The following is a 12,138-nucleotide window of genomic DNA, read 5'->3' as shown; positions in this document are numbered from 1 at the left end:
TAATTTCATACACTGGCATTCATGCAAATCATGATCAGTACCATAACTACAGTAATCACAATAGTGTGCCACATTCTTAGGTAGGCTATACCTTAGTCAAAGATATCCCTACTCAAATGCTCTCTCTTCAATAAGGCCTCAAATCTCCCGAAGGGGACGGGAAGAAATCGATCTCCAGCAGCTCCAGTCTGCTAGGGTTGGGACTAGGGCTGGGACATTAATGCATTAATTTCGATTAATTAATCACACAAAAATTTACGTGATTAAAAAAAATAACTAATTTTAATCGCACTATAATATAGCTACATAGTTCTGGATTAGACCAGTGTGGAGGGCAGTATTACGCCTGATGGTGAACAGCCTGCTGAAATTGAGAAGAGTTCTCTCTTCTTTTAAAAATGAATAATAGTTTTAGATGAAGCTTATTTATTGTAATTATTCAAAATACATGTGAATTTTTTTTTTCAGATCTCAGATTTCAGTCAGATATTTAAATGCGATTAAAATGTGATTCATTCGATTAATTCATTCCAAAGCCTATAGATTAATTTGATCATTTTTTTTTATCAAGTCCCAGCCCTAATTATGATTATTACTGTGTGTTAGGACACATAACGACTGCTTCCAACCCTTCATGTGACCAGGACTCTGATTAGGAGCAAACATGCACCAGCCTCTTTACCTTGGATGGCTTTCAAGACTCTGTTTTCTTTTTAAAAGATTAATTAATTAGGCTAAGCCATGGATATTAATGAATGGGGGTAAACCATATTTAACCCATGACAGAGGAAAGTGGTGCACACATTACAATTGAAACCGAACTTACAATATAACCTAATATTTGCGTACAGTATACAATCTGAACGTAGGAAAACTGCTGCTGTAGGCTATAATTTAAGGAACCTGTGATGGGACAGACAAAATATGGGCCATCATGTAATACATCTGTTTTTCGTTTTTCAGAGAGACATTCCTCTTGTCAAGATTATAAGATTATTTTTTTCATTATGAATTTCTGATAATGGAATAATCGGAATGAATGGGGTTTTCTCTGGTCTGTCTACTGCAGGACTTTGGAGAGTGAACGTGCCCAGGCTTTGTCACAAGGTCTCAGCTCTCTCACAGGAGCAGCAGTGTGCTGACATTAGGGACGGAGGAAACATCCAAACGTAATTTTGCTAATGTTGTAACCAGCATGTCCTGTGTACATGAGGCTGCTGCTGCTGCTGGAGGAGCTTGGGGCATGGACAAGGACACGGCCCTCTCTATCCTCCTCAACTGTTTTGTATTAGAAATGTTGTGGTATTACTAAAGGTACACTGTGAAATGTCATAGAGTGAGTGAGTGTACTATTTTAGTAAAGTCTCCACAACTATCAATACACTTTGCAACACTGCAGTCTCAGTCAACATTGTGATATAATGCTACATCAATACATTTTGATTGATCTTGGAACTATTACAGCATGATGAGAGTTTGGCAGCACACATCCCTTTAGTGTGTAATTGTAAGAGTTTTTGAGAGCTATACTGTAGGCCTATTGTATTATTCCACACTACACTATGCACTAAAACATGTAGGTTGCTGTGCATGTTTGATGACTAACATCTACCAGAGTCAGGCTATATTTACGTAACTGTATTTGGCCAATAAAACAATTCTGATCCTGAATACTGGACTAATAGATTCAGCCATGATGGTTTTCCCACGCTAGGGACTAATGCAAATAGTGCAGTAATTCCATTACGATAATGTAAATAGGCCTACCTCATTGTACAATAGAGGGATTTTGAGGACTCTTCTAGTCATATATACATTGATTCCCTTTTGGGTTCTACTGTGAGTGTTGATGTACAATGTGTTTGGCCGTGTTGTAAAGATAACCCTAAACCATAATTTCATAGACTGTACAGTAATGCCAAAGCTGCCCCTTTCATCTATTTCATCAGTATACTGCTCCCAGGAGTGGTGCCATGTCAACGTCTGCGCAGAGTTGTCTATGGGGAAGTACATTGTCAACAACCATCTCAGGCATTTAGTGTTAACTTATCTTTTCAGTTTAAAAGCAAACATTTCCAAAGGTTTATTTTAAAGTCGACCTACTTGTCTCGATGTTTCTAATTTAAAAGATTCTTAAAAAATATTCTTCCAATTAGTAACTTTTAGGAGTTCTTATAGAACTTTTCACATGTCTCATTTCAGTTGCTCTTTATTATTCATGTATACTTTGTCTGTGCCTGAAGGTGATCGATACATTGTAAGACATTATCTTTATCGTCTTCTTATATCCTCACAAAAACACAATGAACGAATTTACCAGTCAATCATAATAACCATGCGATGCTATGCAGGATACAAGAACAAATTTACCTGGGCACGGATCGGATGCCACCGTGCCTTTTTGAGCATCCTTTAATCAAAATGAGATTCATCTGACTGTTCAGATCTGATCAGATTTAGATTAGAGCACAGCATGACCTTTTCAAGGCCATGGCATTCTAATCTCCACATAACCACAGGCTGCAGGCACATGGTGTGACACAGCTCATTCTGAAGAACACAAATAGGGCCCAAGCACTTTTGGCTTAAAGGGGTCCCCCGTAATTAGCAGTGCAGAACTGACTCACTGGTGGGCCTGCACCCTCGTGGGCCCCTATTTTCAGAAATGTTTAATTGTTTAAACATTTCTGAAAATAGGGCCCACGAGGATGCAGGGCCCACTGGGAAATGCCAGCTATGCCAGATGACCAGTCCAGCCCTGTGTTGGGCCATGGCTCATTCCAAAGAAAACGGTGCATACAAGTTCAATACGTCGACTAAGCACAAACTCAAAACTTCTGGTCATGACCATGCAAAGTTAATTATACAAGAACATTTTGTAGGCTAAATGTGGTTTTTTTTCACAACAGGAGTTATTTCAGGTGATTAAAAGTTTATTCCTACTTTTTGGACGGCAACCATCTCTTCCAGACTGATGGATCATATTATCAGGTCATTCACTTCGAATTAGCCTTCCGAGAAAATCTCTTTTGTACTGTATGTAGGCCTACAACAGACTCCACCTACCTGGCAGTCAACAATTACTTATTGTGATGGCTACAAATCCTCACAATGTGTTCTTATTAATGTTCAAAACTGATGATTCCTTGACAAACAACCTGCCAGGCTATTTTGCAGTAACACTACTGCCACCTTGTGGTGAAGGCATGAGGGTGCAGAAACTACATCAACTTGTAGGTGGAGACAGAGGCCATGTCCCAATGTCTAGTGTGCGTCCTTCAAAGTGTGTCAGCCTTCGAAATCATACCCAGTGATCGGATACTCTTTGCTAAACTTTTCAGAGTATCCAATCACTGGGCGTGACTAATACTAGTGACTAACACACTACCAAGGCTCATACACTTGACATTGGGAAAAAGTGAGAGACAAAAAATAGTGTGGCATGGCCTAAGCCAGGGGGAATCTACTGGTATATGGGGACCCCCTGGTCTACTGTACATCCGTCCTCTGCAGCCTGACAGTCAGTAAAGCTAAAGGTTTCCCATGATGTGGAAAAGGGGACATCAAATGAATTTGAATTTCATCCTGAATTTCCCCCTGCGGATTAATAAAGTTACTCTACTCTACTCTACTACTCAAAGTCAGAGTATTTGCCACCACATACACATCGACTCAACTCAACTTACAACTTAATTGTCCTAAAAAGGCAATTAATTGAGCAGTAAGACACAAAGATAAACACATGTAGTTGATAACAGATAAAATCCCTGATATCAAAAGGACGTTGAATTAATGGTGTTGCGTCTTTTCGTGTTGATTTGATGATAATTGACGCTGATTCAACATCCTTTTGCTATCAGGGAAGACACGGCAGACCATCAAGTGCAGTACTTACAGTAGACCATACAAAAATTGTGAAATTGTGGAAATGGTATCATTTTCTCATACCTTTCACTCACATTTTTCATTCACACTGCACTAAATGGATTGATACTAAACCATACATTAGCTTTATGTAACTACATTATTCAACCTAAAAGCAGCTACAAATTGTAGCTTAAAAAAAATAAACAGCTACCACAAACTTTGAGCTGCACATCAAACCATAAGTCAATTCTCTCTATCTAAAGCCACAATGCATGAAACGTCAACAGCAAGAGATCTGCTTCCTTGGTCAAAACCACAGAGATATTTCACTTCCTCTCAATGGGCAAGGAGAGGCCCCACGACTGAGTGCATCAGTCTACAATGCACTCTGCAGTGGCAAATGAATAAAAATAAGCCTACATGTTGTTGACCTATGTAGGTCATGAAATAGATGAACATTGAAATGTTGGTTTTGAAAATTGTGATCTATGTGTTTGCTCCAATTGTATCTGAACCTTTTGTTGGTTTAGATTAAGTGTAGGCCTACCCTCTTTGTGTTGATGCTTCCTTCATTTCAGTGAACCTTTTAACACCAACGAAATGTATAAGCCTACTTCCTCATATGCACTGTATGCAATTGTAAAGGAGCAGCCTAGATTTAATCCATAAATTATTGTATCCTGGATGTTCTTCTTGCAACAAAATGTAAACTGATCCAAACAATAACATTTGATTGTCCTGTTACACAGACCAGCTCTGATATCACTTCAGTGTGGCCTTTGGTTAGTGGTCGAATGTTTTATAGATCTGCAGCTAGTCTGGAAAAAAAAGTGAGAGTGTGGGGGGGGGGGACCCACGGACCCGACTGGATCAGCACTCACGTGCAATTAAAGGTTCACAGCGGCAGGTGGCAGTGAGTCAGATAACGGAACTAAGGTGTGTATGGTGTGTAGCCATTGAGAGTAACTGTCAATGTGTGTAGCCCATGCAGTAAAGACCTGCTGAAGACATAGGTAGCTGTTACCGTACGTGGTTTTGACGTTTGCTTTATTTTATCGCCTTTGTCGTTCATCATCATTGCGTGAGATGTTGATGCCGTGTCGAGTGAGGGGGATTACAAATATTTTAGGCAACTCCCCTTCTTCACTTAACAGTTGTTCCGTCTTATTTCCTGTACCTTGCAAAATGAGAGCGTCAAGGGAGGGGAAACGATTTTTCATGTACTGTAACAGCCACAAGATAATCGACTGAGCATGAAATAAGGTAGGCTACGTCTCATGACTGACATCTAGAATAGCATTATACAGTAAAGACGTAGTGGTTACATAAAAGTTACCCGTTATGCAGAACCAACACGCCTTCAATGAACACGGGATGTTTTTTTGTAACTGTGAAAGAATGTTACCAGTGAAAGTCATTGCTTTGAATTGTGGCTATAGATGTTTAGGACTTCTCTTTTGGTATAGAAGCCAAGCCTACATGGATAAAGTAGGCTACTTATTAACAGATGTTGACAGGAAATAGTTCAATCACTTTCCACTTCAATCTCTAGCCTGCGTTCCAAGGCGTTCCTCAGACAACTAGGATAGGCCTACTTGCCAAATAGGTCCACCAGTTGTAGCAAAAGTGTTCTTTACAGCTTATAAAGTAAACTGTTGCATTGTTCCCATTTGTGTTTGTCTGGACTGAAACTGTAGGCCTACTGTTTGTTTGTAATATGTGGACTAGGCTACTGTTAAAGACAAAAATACATGTAGCCTAGGCTAGGTCTTGTGAAGTCAGAAACACTTAAAACTTTAAGGCATACAGTAATGAAATCTGAATACATTGTTGTATACATACAATAGGCCTACATAACTACATTTCTTCTTTTTATTTGCCATGGGTTTCTATTTCGATAGCTTAGGGAAGTCCCCTCCCATCAGGGTCTTTTCAGTGATGTGTCATGAGGGAAACAGTGCATCACTGTGGTCACCATGAGCTGTTCTTCTCTACAGATTAGGAAACGCAACAACTTCTGTCCAACTTAGGAACAATTTCCCCAAAAGAGCAGCACCACCACAGTCTCTTATTAGGTAATAGTTTACTCATTTCTTATGTTTTGACAGCCTCACTTAAGCATTTCAGTAGGCCTGCCTGCTTGTTAAAAGAAAACCTTGTACAGAAAAGTATTTAATTGTGGTCTTATAGTTGTCAATTCAGAAAATTACTAATAACAGGTTGAAACTGTGTTGATGTGTGAAGATTCTGTTCATTCAATTCTGGGTATACATCGGGTGTAAGCAGGGCAGCGTCATGTTTTAACTATAGTGAGGAAGGGAAACATTTCTATTCTTCATGTTAGTTTTCACTCTTTCACCCCTATGTTATAAGTTTATGTTACAACTTAACTACTGTCTAACTACTACGTAACTACTGTCACTTACAATTGTAATGACCAAGTTTTAATCTGTTACTTAAGGCTGTCGGTAATGCCATAGTAGTGTTGTGATGCTGCCTGCTGGCCGGCCCATCTGTGTTAAGAGGCTACTTGATCTACTATTAGGGATGCAAATTATCTATTAATTCATTAATCATTAGTTGATAGCCTTATCGATCGACTTATGATTAATTGATAAGCGGCGTTTCCCTCCCGAAATCTCAATGTTTCTCAAAAAAAAACCTACTCAATCTAATTTTTTTTAATAAAAAGTTGAGATGAAATACCACATTTAAATTAAATCTATTTCAATTCTTTAATCCAAAGGTGATTTAAATATTCCCACTATTCACACCCCGCTTCACACACACTCTTCACATGCCCATTTCACCTGGGTCTCTTGTCAGTTGAATTGTCGATACATTGTTTTTTTTAATGTTTTTTAATCGATTAACGTATTGATCGATTAAAGTCGATTAATCGTTTGCATCCCTTTCAACTATCTTTTGGGCCTGGCTGGCACCCAGGGCTGGACTGGCCATCTGGCATAGCGGGCATTTCCCTGCACCCTTGTGGGCCCCTATTTCCAGAAATGTAAAAAAACTTGTAGCAACATTTCTGAAAGTAGGGGCCAACGAGGGTGGGGGGCCCACCGGTGAGTCAGTTCTGTGCCGCTTAATCATGAGGGGCACCTTAGTGCCCGGGCCCTATATCTCCCCCAGGCCAGCCCTGCTGGCACCCATGTTCTCTTAACCCACTATTCTCCTGGTTGGTTGCAGGCAAGATGCGGGACCGGCTGAGCGAACTGCAGTCGGCCTCCAGGCTCACCCAGGGGCAGTCCTCTGGCCTGGCTGTGGAGGACGGCGGTGGGCAGGAGGAGGAGGACGGGCAGGAGCTGGAGCTAGAGATGGTGTTCGAGGGGGAGGAGGAGATGGAGGAGGTGTTCAGGGAGGTGCAGGCCATGCACAAGGAGATCGCCCAGCTCCACGTGGAGGTGAAGCAGCTGGGCAAGCAGAACACACGCTTCCTCACCTCCATGAGGCGCATCAGCAGCATCAAGCGCGACTCCAACTCCATCGCCCGCGGCATCAAGGTACAGTAGCCTTAAGGGCTCTTTAGACTAATCCTTCAGTTGCAGGACACGTACTGTCAGCAGGGTGTGGCAGCAGATCACGTACCCAAACAGCCACCACGCCCCCTCTTTAGAGCTGAAACGACCCCTTGCAGCTCTCAACGTATATTTCTCTCAGGCTGAATTGTCCGTAATCTGCAGCTGTAATCTGCAAGGGTATTCAATTAAAAGTCAGTTTTTCCAAATTCCCTCCAGTGAAGGGGCAAAACATAGAATCTGTATAACTGCGAGCAGCATGGTGTCTGAGTTTAGGGTGCAAAACAAGCGAATAGCTTTCCAGACAGAACAGCTATTGGCTTCTCTATTTCTTAGTAGAAATAGGATAGTCTATTGATGACACTGTTTTAGATCAGATTTCACTCTCCTGTGTGAATAGTCATTTGTGACAGTGTGTAACTGACAAAGTGTTGTTATCTTATCTCCTGTCCTGTCCTCCAGGCCCGCGGCCAGGCTCTGTACGGCCGCCTGCAGCAGATGGAGGCGCGCAGCAAGCGTCTGGAGGAGGAGAACGGGCCGCACTCCTCGCTGGTGCGCATGGTGCGCTCACAGTGCGCCTCCCTCACCACCGCCTTCCACGCCGTCATGTCCAAGTACAACGAGGCCGAGATGGAGCAGCGCGACCACTGCAAGAAACGCATCCAGCGGCAGGCCGAGATCGTGGGCCAGGAGGTGAGCGGCGAGCAGATCGAGGAGATGATCGAGTCGGGCAAGTGGAACGCCTTCTCCGAGAACCTGGTGGTGACGGACGGCGGCGGCCGCGCGGCGCGCTCCGCCCTCAGCGAGATTGAGAACCGGCAGAAGGAGCTGTTGGAGCTGGAGGGGCGCATCAGGGACATCCACGAGCTCTTCACGGACCTGGCCATGCTGGTGGAGGAGCAGGGCGTCAAGCTGGACAGCATCGAGGCCAACCTGGCGGGCACGCAGGACTATGTGGCCAAGGCCACCGTGCAGATCAAGAAGGCCGTCCGGTACAAGAAGGCACACCCCTGCCGACGCCTCTTCTGCTGCTGCTGCCCCTGCTGTAACAAGTAGCCGTGGATGGTGGATGGATGGATGGTGGACTGCCAACAGGGCTCTAAATTAATACCAGTCAAATGCTAGTGAAATTACTACCACCAACTTACTACCACTGCCACTTTGACCCATTAGAGAGTGTGTGTTTGACGAGTAAGCGTAGCATACTGCCCATTTTGGCTGGTGATGAGAAATTTTAATTTAGAGCCCTGGATTTATCCTTCTTTCTCTGACTCTCTTAGCTTTCATAGTAGTCTGCTGCCAATGGGCTTTTGTCTGGGGGCAGATGACCATTTTTACCCTAGTCTACCCTGGGTAAGCAAAATACATGTACAACTTATTTATTACATTGTGCTTTACAAACAACTTTACAAGTTGGTCGTCAAGTTATTTAATTAAAAAAAATGTCTCAGGCTGCCTTCAAACCTGGCCCTACTTCTGGGCTGATCTAAGATCACAGTTCCTTTAAAGCGGAACTATGCAGAGATAGGCTACAGCTCTGTTTGGGAAGGCCTGCTGCGCTTCTTGTGACAGCTGCTGCAAGATAATGTCCTTGCATTGCATTTGACTGATAGGATCTGACTTCGTCTGACTTCTTACCACTGTCAAAAGAGGACAGACGTCAACACCTCGCTCGTGGTGGCCATGCTCCTGCTTCCCCATCATCTGGCCAAAAAGCTGAAAAAGCCTTGTGGGTGAAAGGTGAGATGTCTTCAAGCCCCTAAAATAAGCAGCATTGCTTACAACAACCCCACTCAGCTCATTGACTGCACTCAGGGCCAGTTCTAGTTAACTTGGTGCCCTAGGCGAGTAACCATTTCCCTTTTTGTGCTTTTAGACATTGTCATCTGTAAACATAACGCTATGCATCTGATTGAACACAGCTAATCTGCGCTGAGTCCATGCATAATGATTGTCAATGAGTTAAGTGTAAAGAGTTTTTTGTGGTTGACATTCTAACTATGTGGGACATAATGGGCATTTCTGTCTCCCCCAAGATATTTGGCGCCCTAGGTGACTCCCTGGTGTGCCTATGCCTAGCGCCGGCCCTGACTGCACTGAGCTGGATGCATGTGAGTTTTCACATGTTGACTGACTGAAACACTCAGCAGTCAGGCCAAATGCGAAGAACACAGGAACTGCTTTGCAAATGATAATTAAGTCAGTGTCATTAAGTCTGTATGTGAAGCAAGCGAGCCAAGCAAGCAGCAAAACATGTTCTGTAACCTTGACTCTGTTCTGTATAGGCTTGCATGGCCAGACAGGACAGTCTACAAGTGGTGTGTATGGTGTGTACAATGTGTGTAGGCCTATGGTTCTTGAGTTCTTTATAAGAATAAAAAATACATGAAAACAATTATACAACAACGGCATGTAAACAAAAGAGTATTTTACACCTCAATCTGGAAGTTACTTTTGTCTTTTCAGGTCGAGTGAGGTGAGTATGCAGAGACTTAACTATCACATTGTGAAATGCTGTCGCTGTTGTGAAACGGACCTAGCCTAACCCTCCTCCACACCCCTATTCATTTTATTCGCACTGACATTTTTTGTTTTAGGCGTAGAACCATATAATCAAGGTTTTATGTTCAAAATAGTGTTTGTAAATGAACGTTTACCTGTAGGCCTATTATGTCGCCAAACCATAGACAATTTAAACCAAATTATGAAGATACGTTTGAAACCCCCATTGCGCAATGTTGCGCGCTGGTGGATTCTTATAGTTTGCGAAATCTAGTCATTCGGAAGATAGCACACTGACCACACAGCAGGCGGAAACTGATGCTGTCTTCGCAGAGCCGTTCACCACCAGTGGGTGGGTGTAGTGTCGCGCAGTCCCATCTGCTGCACCCAAATGACACGCGTAATAGCGAGAAATGTAACTTTTAGTTCATATCACCCTCCACACACACACGCTCTAGGCTATAGGCTATGTCGTCTGAGCTCAACCACTTATAACTTTCGCGTGTTTTCTATTAATGTGAAATGTCAAGCCTAGTCAATCCTGATAAACCGTTTCTCCCTTGGCAATCTCTTATGGTGCGCTCTACAAGGTCCCCCCCCCCCCCCCCCAATACTGTGGAATGTATTCTCCATTGTCATTTGTTACAGTCCTACATCAATAGTTAGTTAACAGTTAGTTAATGTTTAATTCTCTTCGACAGCGTTTCATCAACCAGGATGGCCGAGTGGTTAAGGCGTTGGACTTAAGATCCAATGGACAATAGTCCTCGTGGGTTCGAACCCCACTCCTGGTAATTCGTGGTTTTAAGAGGGCACCATCCAGACAACCCCTGAATTCCCAATCACATTCACTATATACTGGCTGTAGGTGAATGCGTCCGATGGGAGTTGTCGTGTGAAGATAAAGCCTATGTCGTGATATCACACCGGGTCAACAATTGTTACTCTGCTACCTAGCCTAGCATGTCTGACATCATCAACAGGAAGACCCTGGTGAGCTTTGTTGTGGTCCTGCGTCAGTTCTAGACTCTCTCGCTCGTGCCACCAGATGTCACCATTGTATTGCGCGGCCGGGAGTTGGGAAGGCGCGCGCCATGGAGGAGGACGTCTCCTTGTACGGCATTTTTAAAACAACACACAAACAAAAAACTTAATGGACGCACGCAATCAACGGAGGATCCACTTCAGAGGGCATTCTCGCCGTGAATGCATTAAAGGTGAACATCAATAATAATGTTCATGTTTGTAAGGAGTTTCATGAGGTGTGTGAAGTCAGGTTATGCTCAGGTAACTTAATTTAGCAAGCCTATTAGGCCTGGTATTATGCCTACTTTCTTACTTTTTTCAATAAATGAATGTGCCTATTGAGAAAATATCAGTTAAATAAGTATAGACCACATATCCCACCAGAGTATGAATGAAATCATTACACATGAATTGTAATGACATTCAGGCCATCATAACATACCACAACATAGGCCCACTACTGGCCGTGTTCAGGTTCCCTCTCATGCCCGGGGCTAGTCCAGCTTGGACGGGTTGTGATGTGAAGGACTGTGGGCGTGGCGCTAGGCTTCGTTCGGGAGCTGGCTCGTGTATGTGAAGGATGGAGAGTGGAAGAGGCTCGAGCCTGGGAGAAGTGAAGCGGAACCAGAGAGTTGCGGGGAGATGAGAGTACAAGCATTGCCTCGGGAACTCCACATGTCGGGGTGTACAATGAATCGCTCGGTTCACTTCCTCCATGCGAGTGGCAGGCAAGGGATTCAGGCAGAGAAAAAAAGAAAACAAAAACAAATGAGACACCCAGAAAGAGGGGACAGAAAAGAGAGATGAAGGATACGGAAATTAAAGTAGAAAACAGGCTGAAGCCTGTTTCACGAAAAAAAATAGGGGAGAGTTGGATGAGGTTATTTAGGTTCAGCAGAAATGAATATGCAATTTGGTCTTCAGCTTGTCCCACACCGCACTGCACAGGCCAAGGGCCCTCTGCTCACCTTGATTTAAATGCCACTGGTAACTATTGAATCAAACTAATGAAATGTGTCAGGCACATTTGGCCTGGTCGTAAGGTATGTCCCTCGCTGATTTAAAAACACTCAAATGACTCCTCAGGTGGGGAGAGGAGAGTGCAGTACACCTCACTTTACACTTACCTCACTGCGTACATAAGTGTGAGCACACACACACACACACGCATGCACGAACACACACACACACACACTCTCTCTCTCTTTCTCTTTCT

The 12,138-nt window shown here is 43.4% G+C and overlaps 1 protein-coding gene and 1 non-coding gene across 5 annotated transcripts; both read left to right on the top strand.

Annotated features, from left to right (window-relative positions):
• Positions 1–4,774: 4,774 nt before the first annotated feature.
• stx11a (syntaxin 11a) lies at positions 4,775–10,179 on the top strand. 4 transcript variants are annotated; one of them, XM_063224174.1, is made up of 4 exons: positions 4,785–4,803; positions 5,865–5,942; positions 7,066–7,379; positions 7,857–10,179. In XM_063224174.1, the coding sequence occupies exons 3-4, from the start codon at positions 7,071–7,073 to the stop codon at positions 8,448–8,450; spliced, it is 903 nt and encodes a 300-aa protein (XP_063080244.1). In that variant the 5' UTR covers positions 4,785–4,803; positions 5,865–5,942; positions 7,066–7,070; the 3' UTR covers positions 8,451–10,179. The 4 variants fall into 4 exon arrangements, with proteins under 4 accessions (XP_063080245.1, XP_063080244.1, XP_063080243.1 ...); XM_063224173.1 differs by lacking the exon at positions 4,785–4,803 and adding an exon at positions 4,816–5,130; XM_063224175.1 differs by lacking the exon at positions 5,865–5,942 and having other exon boundaries at positions 4,775–4,803.
• Positions 10,180–10,607: 428 nt separating this feature from the next.
• trnal-uaa (transfer RNA leucine (anticodon UAA)) lies at positions 10,608–10,690 on the top strand. The gene has a single exon. It is a non-coding gene; the product is annotated as a tRNA-Leu (tRNA).
• Positions 10,691–12,138: the final 1,448 nt, after the last annotated feature.

This window comes from Engraulis encrasicolus, chromosome 19, assembly GCF_034702125.1.
Source record: "Engraulis encrasicolus isolate BLACKSEA-1 chromosome 19, IST_EnEncr_1.0, whole genome shotgun sequence".
NCBI classification, from domain to species: domain Eukaryota; kingdom Metazoa; phylum Chordata; class Actinopteri; order Clupeiformes; family Engraulidae; genus Engraulis; species Engraulis encrasicolus.
The sequence above is the reverse complement of the archived record's forward strand: the minus strand, read 5'-3'. Positions and strand labels throughout refer to the sequence as shown.